General features: G+C 38.4%; 2 protein-coding genes across 3 annotated transcripts; both read left to right on the forward strand.

The window, feature by feature from the left end:
- The first annotated feature begins 5,440 nt into the window (after positions 1-5,440).
- Positions 5,441-7,849, forward strand: LOC122077651 (F-box protein PP2-A15-like). Of its 2 annotated transcripts, none has more exons than XM_042643581.1 (4): positions 5,441-5,790; positions 5,895-6,013; positions 6,324-6,806; positions 7,103-7,849. In XM_042643581.1, exons 1-4 carry the CDS (start codon positions 5,560-5,562, stop codon positions 7,482-7,484), a joined length of 1,215 nt encoding a protein of 404 aa, XP_042499515.1. In that variant the 5' UTR covers positions 5,441-5,559; the 3' UTR covers positions 7,485-7,849. The 2 variants fall into 2 exon arrangements, with proteins under 2 accessions (XP_042499515.1, XP_042499573.1); XM_042643639.1 differs by having other exon boundaries at positions 7,109-7,849.
- A 7,007-nt stretch (positions 7,850-14,856) lies between these two features.
- LOC122079196 lies at positions 14,857-17,914 on the forward strand. Its single transcript, XM_042645465.1, has 4 exons — positions 14,857-15,271; positions 15,333-16,543; positions 16,648-17,601; positions 17,738-17,914. Exons 1-4 carry the CDS (start codon positions 14,857-14,859, stop codon positions 17,912-17,914), a joined length of 2,757 nt encoding a protein of 918 aa, XP_042501399.1.
- The last annotated feature ends 361 nt before the right edge of the window (positions 17,915-18,275 follow it).

An 18,275-nucleotide genomic window follows, 5' to 3' on the forward strand; every position in this document is an offset into this window, starting at 1 on the left:
CGACAATAGTAGCATTCAATATCTTGATTAGATTTGAATTGACCTTTATTTTTGAAACCTCTTCCCTTATGCACAACTAGGCCTTCAGCCTGTTCATATTTATTCTTAGACACCCTTTTCCTCAACTCTAGAGAGTTTAATGAAGATTTTATATCTTCCATACTAATGGTGTCTTTTCCATAGAGCATGATAGTAACAAAATGCTCATAGGAAGAAGGTAATGAACACAATAGAATAAGAGCTTGATCTTCTTCTTTAATTTTAACATCAATATTCTTCATATCCATAATTATTCTATTGAATCCATCAATATGTTCTTTAATGGGCATGCCTTCCTTCATCCGAAGAGTGTAGAGACTCTGTTTTAGGTATAACCTGCTGGTGAGAGACTTGGTCATTTACAGGCTTTCAAGCTTCAACCATAACTTAGCCGCCGTGTCTTCCTCAATGACTTCACGCAACACCTCGTCAGTAAGACTAAGATGAATCGTACTGTGTGCCTTCTCGTCGATCTTTTCTTTGTCTTCATTAGACGTCGTTGTTGGCAACTTGTCCTTCACCTCGAGTGCCTATTGTAGATCCTGTTGAATCAACAAGGCATGCATTTTAATGCGCCAAAGACTGAAGCTGATTTTACTATCAAATTTCTTGATCTTGAACATCATTGCCATCTCAAAAGCACTCTTCAGGATATGTTCTTGAAGAAATCGAGCCACTACCCATTACAGAAGCTTCGGTCAAGCACGGCAGCCACGGGACCCATTCTATGATTATTAGACAAGGTAAATTTCTTTCCCTAAGAGGGAAGATAAATAAGCAAGCAAGAATCTATCATTGCCTGGAAATCTACCGCTGAAGCAGGATTGAATCGACCAGGACCCCTCTTTTCATGAGAGAATAAAGTAGCATTAAAATCCCCCAAAACAGACCATGGGATTGTGGTCAACCCTACAAGACCCAAGTCAATCCACAGATCTTTTCTCAATGCTTTGAAGCTACTTGCATGAACGAAAGTTAGACCCACCTTGTCCCCAAACCAGTCCACTACTACTGTTATCTGTTGGTCTGACATGGAAATCATAGAGGGACGAGAAACACCTTGCTTCCATAGAACCCAAAGGTTAGGCACTTTGTCTGACTGATGGTTATGAATGAAATCAGTAGAGAATCCTAGCTTATTAACCATAAGAGAGGGGAACTTACAAGGGTGAACCATAGGTTCAGCAACACACAATATCGGAAGAGTGATCCCGCAACATAGTCTTTAAAGCCCTTATACTAGAGACCTTCCACACTCCTCTTATATTCTAGAAAAGGACTTTCATAAGGAATGAAATTAAAGTCGAGATTTGTCAGACTTGTTTGTTTGGCCCACTGTTCTTTTATTCTTCTTCCCTCCTTTAGGAGCGCCATTTGCCCCTTTCTCTCTAGCAGCAATTGCTCTGTCAACTGCTACAACCTCCTAAAAGTTCAAAGCTACACGACCGTTAACTAGTTCCGTGTCTGGAATGCTTGAAACCAATGTATCTTGAGAGTGAAAAACTCGACCACCTTGTGAAGGCAGTCCACGACCACCGCCCCTTCCTTTGCCAGTATCTCTCATTGGGTGGCCAGCCCTCATGAGAGTCACCGAATCAACATGCACAATCTGGTCTTACTCTTCAGCTTCAGATGAGTTGGAGCTCTCTGGGTCAGAGTCCGACCCAGACCCACTACCAGAACCCACCACCTCACCATCCTCCATAAGAAGAAGGCAAATATTGTGAGATAATTCCTTATCTTGGGCGTTAGGAGATTCTGAAATAAAATCATTCAAATTTGAATTTGAATTGGACATTATGGAGTCCAAGACAATATAGATATTGCCTTCAAAATTTGGAGTCCCTTGATTGGATAGTAAATCGCCTTGTAAGGAAAGGGAATCAGAAACGGCTGTGGTTGCTACGTTTCAAAGTCCTTCACCCACTTGGTTCACTTGAGAGTTGACTTGCCCTGAGTCGACTCCATCATCAGCATAGACTGCCCCAGGTATACCGGAGTTGTCCATGGCCGCCTGCTTAGCATCATCGTGCTTCTTTGATCTGCAATCTCCGATGCTATGCCCCTAGCTTTCTGCAGTAACCACAATGAACAATTCCATCCTCGTACAACACTTTCTGCCTGAAACCGAAGATGGTAGATGTGCCAGGCTCCAACCTCTCTACTTGAACTTCTTCTATACGCGATGCCGTTTCAGTAGCGTCCACCTCTTCAAGAACCCTTGCAAAATATCCCATCAAACCTTGCTTGGTGAGGCAATCCAAAGCAACAGGACGTCCTACCGCTTTCGCGATTGAAAGGAGGACATTTTCATGCCAATATTCCAAGGGGAGGTCTGGGAAGTGGATCCAAACAAGCTTTATCCTAACCTGCTTCTCATGAATGTTGAAATCCGGCTTCCAGTGTTGGAAACGGATTAGCTGCTCACCTATCTTCATTGGACTCCTCCTCCACACCGCCGCTTTGTCTCCTTCACAATTGAATTGAAAGATAACAAATCCTTTACCAAGAGGATGCATCACAACTCCCTGGCTCAGGTTCCATTTTTCTACAGCCTCTTGTCTTAGAGCATCCAAAGAAATCAAACGGAAATTAACTCTTCCAATCAGAGCAAAACGGAAGTTCTACCGCCTGGATTCGTAGTCATTCTGAGGGATCATAATTCTGTTGATATTACCAGCTTGTATAGGATCTGAGAGGGAGTCAATCGCTGGCCATGAATCATTCCCCACCGCTTTGGCATAAGAATGTTTAGGGACAAGATTAACAAGTCCCCGATCAGGATCTTCACTAGCTCCTCCATCATTCTCCTTCTCTCGACCTTCTTGTGCAGCACTCACACCAACCATCTCACCCATTTCCATCATACCTTGCATTCATTAACTTGGTCATCAATGTGCTTCTCTCAACCCCTTTAATACTACTTGTATTTTATTTATATTGTTTTAATACTGCTTGTATTTAGTGCTAAGGCTATTGTGATATGTACACCTGAGATGGTGGTTGTTATCTGAACATTCATCTTTTTCAAGCTTAGTTTAATTAATTTGAACTTGCTAAACTTTGATTGTGCATGCCTAGTTTAATTGATTTGAGTTTTGTGGTTAAAAACCGTGTACCTTAATAACTTAGCTACTATGCCCATATTTGGCTTAATTCATTTAAACTATGAGATATTTCTTTGTTTTGCCTATCTCTGTCTCATTTTATTGATATTCCCTTTCAAGCCCTTTTTTTTTTTTTTTTGATAGAATCCTTCAAGCTCATTTAATTAAGAGACCAATTTTAAAAAGTGTCTATTTAAAGCCCAAGATCGACTAGCCCAATTATCAATCGTATCATGCCCACCTGAGTTAAGCTCGTTTAACTAAACGAGCGTTCACGATGCAATCCTAAAAATTAGCCAAACTTGACTAAGGTTGGCCAAGATCGGCCGGAACAACCACTTGACATCCCTAAATGGGTATACTAGCAATAAGATTTCCATTTTTTATATCTTGAGGGGGGTCATTTCACCCCTCTATGTGCCTAGGTGTTACAAGTCGCGGTGCCTTCTAGGCTTTTTTTTTCTCAATTATTTAGTTCCTAATTATGTTGTTGAGTTGTTGACTACAAACAACAAATTAAATACAATTCAATTAAATGTTTCACTCTTTCACATCATATGACATAATTTAATGGGTAATTTACAGCGCCACCCCCTGAAGAATGCCAATATTAGAGGGACACCCCCTCTCTTTCACCAAATTAGACTCGGACCCCTTGCCGTCAGTCATCGTTACAAAATATATAAAAAATGCTGACATCAGCAATTCAAAATTTTCTTAAATACCATTTTGCCCTTAAAATAGAGAAATACCAAAATTGCCCTTCATGGTTGTATTCTCAAAATCGATTGAAGATCCCTTCCGCCACCGGAATTTAGAATTTAGAAGCTTTCTATTTTCGTTTTGGTAAGAAATTAGAAGCAGAGACGGAGAAGGAAAGGGTACGAAAGGAAGTCGATCTGATAATCTGAATAAATACAGCCAAAGTCTAGTGATTTTTAATTTTTGATACAGAAAGAGACGATTGATTAGCTGTTGTTAGCGGAGCGAAATCCAGGTTGATACCAGATTCCTAAACTCCCCACCGTTTTCTTTCTCTGTATCTCCGACTGCGATCGCCATGACTGAACTGAAAGGATATCGTTAGGTTTCTAGATCTGAATAACCTTCGGATCTCAAAGTTTTCTTCCAAGAATTCAGTAATCCAATTTGAGCGAATGGGGGTGGAGTTCGACTTCGAGGGACGAAGAGGTTCCTCTACCCTTGGGGATTCGTTGGGGATAGTTTATACTCTTAAACCATTCCATTAACCTTTTATTTTCCTTTCTTTTTTCGATATTTCCTTATTGGGTTTTGAGGGGGATTCGATCGAGCGTATTTCTTCAATTTTATCACCAGAATTACAGTAGAAAGCTTAGAGCTTGGACTTGGGGATTGTTCTGAAGATGTAGGATTTCAGACATTGACGTGAATCGCAGAGCTTACTTCTACAAGTAGAGAAGAATTGGAAGATTTCTTTTTCTGTTTTTTAAAATCCTCTTTTTGGTCAGCGGTTCAGGTCCGGCAATAAGGTTTTATTTTTTGTTTTTTAAATCCTCTCTTCTTCTTCTCTAGTTCTTCTTCTTCTTCAGGTCAGCAGGACGGTAGCAGTTGTGAGCCGTGTTCTTTTTTTAGGAAGCTTGAAGATTTTGAAGCCCGAGGCTTCAGAAGAATCACAATAGGGTAGGGAAGAGAGGAGTCCTGCCGCCGCCTCTGCTCCATATCCGCCACCGGCAGATCCGGCCTCATCGATCCAAATACCGGTGATGGAGATCCGACGGAGAAGATAATCGAAGGTTGCGTTTTTTCTCCTTTTTTTCCTTCAATCTGTTCGGAATCTGCAGTCTGTGGTGGTCTTGGTTGGAAATTCAGGAAATTATGGCTGAGATTTGTGGTTCTCTGTATTTGAAAGCTTCACTGTAATGTAAAAATATGAGTTTTTCAATAGCAAGGGTATAATGGTCATTTTAAGTCGACACTTAACAGTGACTGACGATAAGGGGTCCGAGTCCAATTTGGTGAAAGAGAGGGGGTGTCTTTCTAATATTGGCATTCTTCAGGGGGTGGCGCAGTAAATTACCCTAATTTAATTGTCCGTTTACCAGACAAAATTTTCTTTTATTTATTTGTTTTGTATTAAATAGTCTTCACCCTTTCACATCATGGTTGAATATTTTATGGGTAATTTTTCTGTCCTCCCTATTCCCTATGGAATCACTCAATGAGACTTGCACTTATTGACTTTTAAAAAAAAACAAAAAAACAAAAACAAAAATGAGACTTGCACTTATCTCAATTTGGTCAAGAAGGGTTGCAGTGGCGGTGGCGGTGGAGGTGGGCGTTGGGCGGTGGGGGAAGCTTCCAACTGTTGTATACTAGTATTACTAGATGTAAAACAGAGGACCCGACCGGCTTGTGGGAAGAGAAGGTTATTATGGACTCCATTGTTGCAGAGGAGGTTATTACGGAGCCCACTGAAGCAACAAGTAGTATGCCACCACCTCGCGGCGGCGGTGATAGTAGTAATAGTATTGGTGGTGGATCTGAAATTTCTAAAGAAGAGGGTCTTCGGAGATTGCTTCCCGATAACAGTTGCGAATTTCCCACAGAGAATCTACCGTATGATCATCTCTGCTCCGGAGTATTGCTAGATCAAAAAACAAAGGCAAAGTATTACAAATTTTTATTTTTTTTAGAAGTCAGTAATCTACCTATATATAACGGTATCGTATTATACCATATATATTAATTCTTTTTTTTTTTATACAGAAGTATTGGATTGATCCAAAAACAGGTTATAACTATTTCATGCTATTTGCAAGAGATCTTTCAATCAATTGTGGTGATGACCAACGTCACTGGGAATGGGCTTATTTTCTAGAACCAAGGTACATACATACCTCGAGGATTCGTTCGATCTCAAGTGTGTTGTTATGAGTTTGAATCAGGTCCTTTTACGAGAATCCATTCAACCTCTCAGCTTTTTGTAAGAAAAGAGAATGATACTCGTATGAAGACCTGATCCGGACTCTGTTGTTATATATTCTTGTAGTTTTGTTTCCCCTTCTTGGCCTGTCTTTGGAGGGAAGATGTTGTGATTTGCTTTGGGGGTTCTATTGATCTTGTTTTGTATTTAATCTTCTCTATATAGTTTCTTCTTCTTTGCAATAAATTGATGTTACCTATAAAAATTCACAGCAATGTGCTCGTTAAAATAGCAGAACTCAAAAAAGTCTGCAGGCTTGAGTTGCGTGGAAAGTTTGAAACATCAAATCTCTCACCAGGAATCATGTATGAGGTTGCATTTGTGGTAATGTTAAAAGCTCATGCCCATGGATGGGATGTTCCAGTGAATTTGGAACTCATACTTCCTGATGGAAAGAAGCATGAACATGAAGAGAGTTTGCTTTCGAACCCTAATGGTCAATGGGTGGAAATTTTGGTAGGGGAGTTCATGACATCACAAGACATGGATGGAGACTTGCAATTCTCCCTCCTTGAAATTAAGGGGGGTAATTGCAAGAGTGGACTTGTTATCAAGGGTGTCATTATTCGACCTAAGAGCTGCATTACTAAAGAGCAACCACTACAAAATAATCAATTCTCCGTGATAGCAAATGATCTTTCAATTGAATGGGGTTCGGACGAGCGTTACTGGCGCTGGAGTTATAGTAACAATTGGTAAATCCTATTTATTTTTTTTTTTTTTTGCTTCCACCACCTCTTCTCCTAAAAAGATTAATGTTTTAAATTCTCTACAAGTCAACTTTATTTAGAGGTTGGATGTTCTCCATCTGGCTGCAACCTCCAACCCCATCTCTCACATCACCCCATACCACACCCCATGGAGGGTGTGAGATAGGGTTAGAGGGTACAGCCAGATGGAGATCGAGGATAGCTAAATCATTTGACTATGGGCACACAACCCAAGGGGTCCCCAAATGAATTTTTGAACTATTTCTAATTTTTAATTCTGTTCACAGTAACAGTTTTACGAACATGGCCGAAGCTGAGCTTATAAAAGTTTGTTGGCTTGAAGTGAAAGGAAAGTTCAACACATCAAAGCTTTCATCAGGAATTGTGTATGAGGTGGCATTTATAGTAATGCTAAAAGATAATGCATATGGATGGGAAGTTCCAGTGACCCTCCAACTTGCACTCCCCAATGGAAAAGTGCAAGAACATAAAGAATGTCTTTTGAACAAGCCTATAGGTCAATGGATAGCGCTTTACGTTGGGGAGTTGGAAAAACGTGCCGAAAAAGCTGGAGAAATTGAGTTCTCCCTCTTTGAAACTGAAGACCTTCATTGGAAGAAAGGGCTTGTTATCAAGAATGTTGTTATTCATCCAAAGAACTAAAGTTCATTAGAGAAGTATTGTTGTTGTGTATTAATATACATTGGTGTAACCCCTCATTTACTAGGTTGAGTTGTTGAGATAAGTAGTTGTAGCATGATATCATAGCAAGAGTTCCGAGTTTGATCCTTAGAAAGTGTGAGGGATTTATGTTGTGTTGTGTTGTGTGTGTGGGCATAACCATGAGAAGTGGTGTTGTGTCCTCTCATTGCTATCATGGAGTGAATTTGATGGATGATATATTGGAAAATCATGCAACTACTACAAGAGATCTAAGGTCTTGGATATTGCTCCGACGTTTTTTTCTCAATGATATTAGCTGACATTCTCAAATGAGACAATATATAGAATTTCTTAAATCTTTTTGTTTTGTTTGATTGTGTTGCTTCTCAACTGATGGTGATGTCATAGGTGGAATTGAAACTTAACGGTTCTTCTCATTCATTGTATTTTAATTCTCATTTTCTAATAATAATCTTTTGTTGACTTCTAGCAAAAAATAAGTGATTTCTGCTAGTGTAGTGGTGTTTTCTTACATCATGTTTTTTTTTTTTTTTGGGTAAGAAATTCCACGATATGTAGCATGACGAAAAAAGAAGCACGCCTCAATGGTTCCTTGTACAGGAAATAGGTAAATAAATAAATAAAAACAGTAAATTTACAAGGAATCCGACCAACTAGGGGCGGGTTGTAGCCAAGGCTGCATTTGGTAAGGTTTCTGTAACAGAAACGACATTTCGTGTAAAAAACAAAAATTTCAGTTTCTGTGTCAAAGCGCCATTTTTAAACGAAAAAATGGTGTTTGGTGAATCTGTTTCTGGAACAGTTTCAAAACGTAGGTCTTCTCTCCTCTGTGGGCAAAATTATGAAAAATAAAGAGCTAGGGCCGAAGACAAGTTCATCGGGAACGATTTCCCTAAAATCCCCCAAAAAGTTCTTTTTTTTTTTTTTTTTTTGAACCAAACTTGGAATACATAATAGCTATTTGTCGTTTTGTCAATTCTAGTTTCTAATGTTCTTTTTTCACTTTTTGTTCCAAAAAAAGGGAAACTCATCTATGATGCACCAAACGCTTTATTCTGATTTTTCATTCCAATAGAACGTTACCAAATGCAACCTAATTTCTATCTGTGAAAGTGATATGAAAGCACAGTTTTAAGAATCGGTATCAAATCTGCCTATCCGGTTGAGTCAGAGTAGCAATGTTTGGGCAAAACTTGACTGATTCTCTATCCATTTTGGTCGACCCGGATAAAAATTGAATCAGAATCGACTAGAACTTGATCTAGACTCCATTTCTATTTAAAAAAAAAAAAAAAAGATATTAAAATGAAACTAAAATATTTGGTATAAAAATAAATAATTCACTAAAAAAAGGGCGCGATGAAATGATACACCATATCCTAATTAAATTCATATATTATATACGTATAATATGTGTGGATATGCATATTGTTAAAAAAAATATGTTTACATTTTTCAAAGATATTTTATAAGAAACCGCATTGAATATGTAAAATAAACAAATAAGACAAGAAGAAGGTGGTTGGAGGAGGAAGAGAGGAGCTCCGAAAAGATCTTCTTGAGATTCATCTGATAAAAATAAAATAATTCTATTAATGAAAAAAAAAAGATTTATATTTGTATAATTAAGTATATAAAATCTGTGAACAGTAGACATTATATTATAATAGGAGTTTCAACCTACTTTTCATTCAATGGTAAGGATTCGTCTGGTACAGTATTGATGCCTCATATTGCTTTTCGTGTTGTCAACCCTTAGCAACATGTCGTGTTGCTAGCTTTTTTACCTTATAATATAGCCAGAATTCCTAATGACTCTCAAATTATACAATCTACTATTCCAATCACTTTCAATTTATCATATGTACACCATCTCTGAAAATAGGGTCTTTGTCACCACTGCCAAAACTAGTACGGGCTGAAAGGAGTGAGAGGAGTGACTCATGACTTATGAGACAACTTTGGCTGAAACGATTCTCTACCTCTCCAATTAGCATGTCACCCAATTAGTGTTTAATTAATCATCCCAGGGAGGACTTGAATGGGTTTGTATTACAGGTTCATTCAATCGTCGGATGGTAAATTTGGCAGCCCAATGATTGAAGAGAATCTTTTTTTGAAAGAGAGAGAGAGAGAGTCTTCATTGTTTTTTTTTTCCCTTAAAGGTCATGTAATGAAAAAAGGGCAAAAAAAAAACAACCAACTCCCACTAGTATATTCTGTACCTAGGTCTGCTCAAAGGATCATCACTAGAGAACAAAAAGAAGTAAAAACAAAAGACACAACAACCTAGTATATTCTGTACCTAGGTCTGCTCAAAGGATCATCACTGAATGACTGAGGGCCAAACTATAATGGGATTGGACAACTTCTCTCTCTCTCTCTCCTGCCTGAGCAAGGTGGTCAGCTGCATGTTTTTTGTCATAGTTTAAGTGCTCAGTTGGAAAGGAAAAGGATTCTCTTCAATGCCAAATATTTACCAACATTTACCTCTCATCCATTCAACAGTTGGGACTAATTAGACAAGCATCTCCATATGTTGATAGGTGATACTTTGTTCAAATCATCCCAACATTTGAATAGGTGGAAAATAAATGATTGGATGCCGAAGTCATTGAGAAAGTGGTAGGAATGATCCCTACCGGATAATATATAGATGCTTCTTTGCCATTGACTCTTTTTTTTTTCTTTTTTTTCAGATACATATGAGCGTAAGTGGTTGGAACCTCTCCTGTCATAGCTCAAGTGCTCATCTATATAAGTTAAACTGGAACCCAATGAAAAATGGAAATATGAATCGAGAAAGTGGTAGGAAAGTTCCCTGCCGGACTATAGATTCCCTCTTAGCGGGTTGGGATCCTTTCCCGTGTGCCGGTAACTGGAGAAGGGTTCCCACATGTTTCAGATTGATGTTGATACTGAACAAGGAGGTCTAGAAATAAATCCTAATTTTTTTCGTGGACTTTGGATCTGAACCAAAGGGTCCTTCTCTAGCACATGAGATGCGATATCCTGGAGGAGATTGCACCTCAGATATATGGAGTTAAAGACACAGATCTTGTTCGGTAATGTCAAATAATAACTTCTATTAAGAAAATAAAATCTAGAATTTTCTCTTCCTTTGCTATTTCCTTTTTCTTTTGTTATTCTCTTTTAAGAATTTTAATAAACCAATCCATTGCATCACTATCCTATAATCCTATTCTTTGGCGAATGTCTAATGGGGTAATTTGGAAACTTTCCCGTCCGGTTGGTGATTGACCTAAAATAAATTTAGGATGAATATATAGGAAGGAGAAGGGTCTCATAATATCAGGCCTAATACAATGGGAAAACATATTTAGCTATATGTATGGATGATATGAAGTGCTATAGTCCACGGCTGATCCCATAAACCATGATACTGTTTGAAATTGGCTAAGGTTCTTCATATTTCTTTAAAACACACAAGTGAAATGAAATTGTTTCTCAATCACCCAAAAAGCAATAAATTGTATGAGAACTACCACAATATTGCTAGGCCTAACACAAAAAATGGGTTAAGATAAAAGGATATATATGTCCAAAAAAAAAAAAATTATTTCGCTCAAAGGCAAATGATGTGGAATTCAACTACATTCATGCTTCCACCGTTGAATTATATAAATAATATTCTCCCACACCTTGGCTCCAATACCAATGTAGTGCCACAGTCTACGATGGCTCCACATGTCACGATATTGTACGATTTGACAAACATATCTACTTATAACTATTGGCCCTATTGTCTTTTGTGTATCAATGATCACACATTCTGATCCTATTGGTCGAGATCTAGTTGGAACATGGTTTGAGGAATTGGGTATAGGTTGAATCCGCATTGATATTAGAATTGGTATTAAATCGGTCATTTAAGACGGTTTTACCCTCAAAGATATCGGTTTCTAAGTATATTTTGACAAATATACCCCTTGTCCTTAGCATTCTTATATCATGCACCGATTTAGGATTGATCAAGAAATCAAGATTGATGGGTGTTGATACTGATATGGATTGGTCGATTCAAGACCGAACCCTCAAACCATGGTCGGGGGATATGGAAATTAATCGATTACATATCCAGCTAGTTTTGCTGATCCAGTCTCTACTACTGTTCTTAAAATCCTTGACTCACACTGCCCATCCTCGTGCTATAAACCATACTCATAAGTATTGGTATCGAATCAATACGTAGAAACCAGTACAAACCAGTTACTGCTTCATATCGATATCGGATTCTGTCACTCTAGTGATACTAATATGTCGATATATCTATACGATACCAATACCTAGAGCCATGCTATTAACATCGATTTCAAGCATCTAGATCGGGTCAGGTGATTCAGTTCAGTTATCACCAATCCAATCAATACATGTGAAAATGGGTCATGGATCGGGTTAGATAGGCTGATCTAGCCTGTATGGTTGTTTAAACTTTAAATCCTTGAGTCCGACACTACCCTCGCTATAATTGGTAACACTATCAATTAACTCTGATTCGAGCCCTCAATACAAGTGGGTCCTTAAGTTGAGGGAAGAGACGGATAGGCACAGGAAATGATGATATAGGCTACGCTCTCGGAGAGAGAATCATTTTCCATTAATTAATGGGTAAGAGAATGCTGCATCCTAGTGCAAGTATACATATTAGCGGTTGAGACCAATGGGAGGTGTGGGGCAATGTGATCTTTTTGCTCCCTTCATATTAAGCATAGATGCATGCTAGAGGTAACATTTCTTTCTTAATTAATTTAGGTAGACGGTTCCCTAATAAGCAATGTGCCTATGCACCAACACGGGAATCAATGGGAACACATGCGGGGGCATGAATAAGAGTAGGGTTTCCATTTTTTGTATGGTGGGGAAGTTCCATTTTTTATATGTTGGGGAAGTCATTTCACCCCTCTCTATGTTAGACATAGAGTAAAAGTCACATTACCTTCTAAGCTCCTTTTTTATCAATTAGTTAGTTTCTAATTATATAGAATCATTATAAATAACGATTAAATTCATTTCAATCGATTCTAGAATCTTTCACCTTCCTCATAGTAAATCTTTTTTTTAGTGAAGTGCACACGAAATAAATATTCTTCACTCTTTCCCATCTCATGGCATAAATTTAATTGCTTTTATTTAAGAAAAAAATATATATAATTTAATTGTTTGTTTACCTGAGAATTTTGTATTTATTTGTTTTGCATTAAATAAAGGGTACTTGATGCAAAGGATTATTATTATTTATCACATGTGGGATTTATATAGTCCAACTCTACCATCACATGCATTAGACTTGGGGATCGAGCCCCTCTGCTGCGTCCTTTCTTGGCGGAGCCTAGTGGCGATTGCCTACGATTCCGATTGACATGTGGCCGATACCACATGAATGGTGGATAATAAAAGATCAGAAGAAAAGGACTAAGTTTTAATTCTGAAAACTCTAATGTGCCTCCCTCTTCATGTGTTTTCGGTGGCCATTGGAGATCATCTATGGCATTCTTTATGGTTGGATGAAATAGATCCTAATGTGCATCCCTCTTCATGGATCAAGTTTTTGATATTAAGAATCTTTAGATGTGTTTCGGAGGTGGTTGTTTTGTTTAGAAAATTTTATTTAGAACAAATTAAATTAAGTTCTCAAATCATTCTAGTAGGAGGAAACCGGACTAATAAAAAAAAGGGTAATTTACAACGCCACCCCCTGGAGAATGCCAATATTAGAGGGACACCCCCTCTCTTTCACCAAATTGGACTCGGACCCCCTACCGTCAGTCAACGTTACATAATATACCAAGAATGCTGACATCAGCAGTTAATATTTTTTCTAAATTCCATTTTGCCCTTCAAAATAATGAAGTACCAAAATTGCCCTTAATGGTTCTATTTCCAAAATCGATTGAGGAGGAAAACCTAACTCACAACTCAACTATGACGAGTCGCGCGAGTTACTGAGTAAGAGAAGAACGTCGGAGAAGAACGTCGGAGAAGAAGATTGATAGGAATTTTCAGATCGGTGGCTGCAACACCTTCCGGTAGCGTCTACGGAGGCTGCGAACCCCCTCCGGCGATTACAGGTATGTTATCCTGCCTCCTTGTCTCATTTAACCCTTTTATTCATCATCCCCAAATCGATTTCACAACCCTAACTCACTACTCACTTCTAACGGGTCACAAATCAGCCTCAATGAGTTGAGAAGAAGAACGGGTAGGCTTGCAGATCGGCGGCTGCGAACACTCTTTCGACGACGGCGACGACGGCGACTACGGCAGCGAACCCCCTCCAGCGACTACGGCGGCGAACCCCCTCCAGCGACTACGGCGGCGAACCCCCTCCAACGACTATAGGTATCTCGGAAATTTTACCCTTTTATTGATCATCCCCAAATCGATTGATAGGAACAGCTACTTCTGCTGGCTCTCTTCACTCTGTATCTGAATTCTATTCTCATTACTGGGTATATATGATTGAGAAATGTTTTGATATCCTTTTGTATATGAATAACCTTGTATAATGATTAATACATGCACGAATTGCTCATCAAATAGCTATCGAACGATTGAAACCATTTTGTCAGATTATACCTGTAGATTTCAACCATGGATGATTATACATTAGTTTCTTGTCCACAAGCTGCTTCAGAACAGAATTTTCCCTTTTTAAGCCATTGAAAATGATATGTATCTGTCTTATTGGTTCCGACAGTACCATCACTTCTTGTGGCTTTTTTAAGCATTTGGTCCCCTCTTCTTTTCCTATTCTAATAAATCATTCTTATTCTTGTCTTGCACCATAGCTTGGCTAAAATTGAAATGTGTTTTGGTTGTGCTTTAAGGGTCCCATAGATGTACTAAACTATGCCTCTTGTAAATGGTTTCTGAGGCATTATTGGGCTCTGCTCCTTATTTTCCTAATATGTTACTGTTTCCAAAACAATGGTTCCTTGTGCTTTATGCTTTATGGGTCTCTTTACATCTGTTAATATTACTATCTCCATGTTGTAGTGGCCTTTTGAATGTGGAATGGTTCCTATCTATACTTCTACTAATAAATCATTCTTGTATGGTACAACCCATCACTTTAAACTTTATTTTCTTTTTGAAAAAATAAAAAAAAGAAATTCCATGTTAACATATGCTTGTGTTTCAGAGACAACTTTTACTATTAGTTTTCTTGGTAAAAAATTCAATGTGAACTATTTGCTGAATAAGACAAATATGGTGGTTCTTACATTTGGTAAAACTGTGCTTTGCTATATTTTGCTATGATTTTCATGTTTATTATAAGCGAGTGAGAAATATTAAGAATTTTATTAATTGCATTGTTATCATTTGTAGAATGGATCCTTACACATTGTATTACCATTACGATGGGAAGGTTGAGCACAAGATTGTTGATAGAGAGAAGTTCAGTTATTTTGAGTTACTATGCGACATCTACAGTACGGTGTTGTCACATATTCCAGATGGGAGGTCTATCAAGTTCACTTGTCAAGCTATGCTGCCTGATAGTAGGGTTATGATTGATATATGGAACGATGACACACTCATGCAAGTGTTGTCTATTTTTGAAGAGTTGAGGGTTCTTATGGTGTATGTGTCAAATGTGAAGCAGTTTGACAATGGTTTTGGTGGTCATACCATTAATGACTATCCATTCAAAGTTGTTGGTAGAGATCTTCTAAGCAGAAGACAGAGGAATGAAGTGCAGCCTCCTAGCATTGGAATTGGATCATTTGTTCATTATGAAAGTGGTACATCTAGAGTACCAAAACAGATAGTCCAGAGTGCTTGGTTGCTTAGGTATTTCTATAGGCAGAACTGGTGCATCCAACATGGGATCAAGCGAAGATGGTAGTGGTATAATCCCCGGGATAATTTCAAGTCATAGTGAGAAAGGAAAATCTATTGTAGATGTGGTAGAGGTGATAGATGAGGCAAATGATGTGACTAATACATACTCAGGTGGATGTGAGTATGGTATGTCTGACTCGGAAGATGAAGACTGGAAAATGCAAAGTGATGATGGCTTTAAAGATATTAGTAAAAGTGGAAGTGAAGAAGAGGTGCACTTTGAAGATGGGGATGGCTCTGAAGGTGATGAAGCATCTATTGGAACTGATGACTTATCAGATTATGACTCCGATGAGTTCCATGCACCACAAGTCCGTAGGGCAAGAAGTGTTTTTGATGTTGAAGGAAAAGTCCAACTAGAGGATGGTATGATATTTGATGATGTGGACCATTTTAGGAGAGAATTGAAAGATTATGCAATCCAAGAGGGTTTTCATCTTCAGAGAATAAAAAATGAGAGGACAAGGGTAACTGTTATTTGTGCTGATGATGGTTGTCAGTGGAGAATTCATGCATCACCGACTGAAGATAAAATCACTTTTATGATAAAGTCTTTTAATCCTCAGCATACTTGTTCTCAAAGAAAAGACAAAAACCCGGATGCAACATCAAGATGGATTGCTAACAAACTTGGTCCACAACTCAAAGCAGATCCTGAGTTGTCTACTAATAGTATTAGAGCCATGTTATGGAAGGATTATAAGATTCAACCAAGTTACAGTCAGATTTGGAGGGCACGTCTTCTTGCAAAAGAAGTAAATGAGGGTAGCCATGCCAAGTCGTATTCCAAGCTTCCAAGGTATGGAGAGATGGTTAGGCAAACCAATCCAGGTTCAATGTTTAATCTTCAATTCATTTCAAGAACTAACATGGCCGACAATCCAGTGTTTAAAAGGTGTTTTGTTTGTTATGAAGCAAGCAAAAGAGGGTTTCTTAATGGTTGTAGGCCATTTATTGGGTTGGATGGATGCCATCTGAAGGGAAAGTTTGGAGGGACACTATTGGCAGCTATTTCTGTTGACGGGAACAATGGATTATTTCCACTTGCCTATGCTGTTGTTGAATCTGAGTGCAAAGACAGTTGGCTGTGGTTCCTTCAGAATCTGTATACTGCATTGTATTCTACATCAGATGACATGGGGTATTTAACTTTCATGTCAGATAAGCAAAAGGTGCCTTCTTATCAATTTCTCTTTAAATGTTTTTACTTCTTTTTTTTATATCAATTGCTGATTTCTGATATTGTTTTTTTTTTTTCATTCTTATGGGTGTGTAGGGGTTAACTGATGCAATTAAGGAGGTTTTCCCTGAATCACATACAAGGCATTGCAGTAGGCATTTGTATGCAAATTTCAGGAAAGATTATAAAGGTGAGAAGCTAAAAGCTTTATTTTGGACTGCATCAAGGGCTTACAGAGAAATTGAGTGGACAAAGGCAATGGCTGAGATCAAGAGTATAAATCAAAAAGCATATGATTTTCTGATGGAAAACCAGCCTAGTTCATGGTCAAGATGGGCATTTAATCACCAAACAAAAAGTGATCACATAACTAACAACATGACAGAGTCCTTCAATAACTGGGTAGGCCCGTATAGAGACAAACCCATCCTATATTTGATTGATCAAGTGCGGATAAGTTTGATGGATAAATTACATAAGAGGTTTGAGCAAGCTTGTTCTTACAAGGGGACTTTGACACCAAAGATTAAGAAGAGAATGGATGTGATCCACCAGCAATCAAGATCTTGTGTGGCCCTATCAGCAGGATATAATGAATTTGAGGTGAACAATGGCACATCAAGATTTGTGGTAAACTTGAATACTCGAAAATGTGGGTGTCAAGTATGGGAGGCTACCGGGCTGCCATGTAGACATGCAGCTTGCTGTATTACATTTAAGAGGGAAAACCTATCAGATTACTGTGATAGTTTTTATTTTCTAGGGAAATATCTACAAGCCTATGAGAACATGATACACCCACTTCCTGACATATCAGAGTTGGAAGAAACAAGTAGTATGGGAGTGGTGGAGCCTCCACCTCTGAGAAGGCACCCAGGCAGACCCAAAAAAGTTAGAAAAAAGGAGGATGGTGAACCAGCAGGAAGTGAGTACAGAAAGAAGTCTACATCAGTAAGATGTGATAAGTGTGGGCTTCAGGGTCATAACAGGAGAACATGTAAAGGGGGTCAAATTAGGAGGAAAAGGGCAAGGAAAAGCAGTACTGTGAAGGTAACCATGATTCATTCTCCAAAGACCATTCAGTTATCATCCTATGATATTGTAATCAATTCTACTAAATTTTAGACAAATGTTATACTTCCATAATTACTCATTTATACTTGGATTGTTCTAAATGCTTGTGTAGGAGAGTCGAAATGTGGGGGCTAGTGAAGCTGAAGTCAATGTCTCTCAGCGGACAAGATCACATAATGCATCAACTGCATTGAATGATAGTGTTCAAGCAAGGAAAAGAGCGAAAGCGACAGCAGCTCGGGCAAGAAGACGTGAAAAGGAGGCAATGCAGAAGCCAAACAAGAATTGAGTCTGGACAAAGGGGGGTTTTTTTTTTGGGGGGGGAAATGATGTGTATATAGGCCTTTTGATTTTGGAAATTATCATTACTAGACTGGACAGGTTTTCGATATGTGTAATTCTGATGTGTATACAGGCCTTTTGATTTTTGTCAAGTATGTGGAATGGACATGTGTATCGGTTTTTTTATTTTCATTTTGGATGTGGAATGAACATGTTGGAAAGGTTTTTTGATTTTCATTTATATGTGGAGTGGACAAGGCTGGACAAGTTTTTTTGATTTTGTTCTTGATGTGGAATGGACATGTGGGCAGATTTCTTTTTCTTGATTTTCATTTCTGTTTGACACTGTATTCAATAGGGTACCGAGG

Source organism: Macadamia integrifolia, chromosome 1 (assembly GCF_013358625.1).
Source record: "Macadamia integrifolia cultivar HAES 741 chromosome 1, SCU_Mint_v3, whole genome shotgun sequence".
Taxonomy (NCBI): Eukaryota; Viridiplantae; Streptophyta; class Magnoliopsida; order Proteales; family Proteaceae; genus Macadamia; species Macadamia integrifolia.

Excerpts from the sequence above, each read along its gene's own strand:
- LOC122077651 (XM_042643581.1), top strand. The coding sequence starts at position 5,560 with ATGGACTCCATTGTTGCAGAGGAGGTTATTACGGAGCCCACTGAAGCA. Across the intron at positions 5,791-5,894 it reads TGCTAGATCAAAAAACAAAG|AAGTATTGGATTGATCCAAA; the intron begins GCAAAGTATTAC and ends TTTTTTATACAG. Across the intron at positions 6,014-6,323 it reads GCTTATTTTCTAGAACCAAG|CAATGTGCTCGTTAAAATAG; the intron begins GTACATACATAC and ends AAAAATTCACAG.
- LOC122079196 (XM_042645465.1), top strand. The coding sequence starts at position 14,857 with ATGGATCCTTACACATTGTATTACCATTACGATGGGAAGGTTGAGCAC. Across the intron at positions 15,272-15,332 it reads ATTTGTTCATTATGAAAGTG|GCAGAACTGGTGCATCCAAC; the intron begins GTACATCTAGAG and ends GTATTTCTATAG. Across the intron at positions 17,602-17,737 it reads GGAAAAGCAGTACTGTGAAG|GAGAGTCGAAATGTGGGGGC; the intron begins GTAACCATGATT and ends ATGCTTGTGTAG.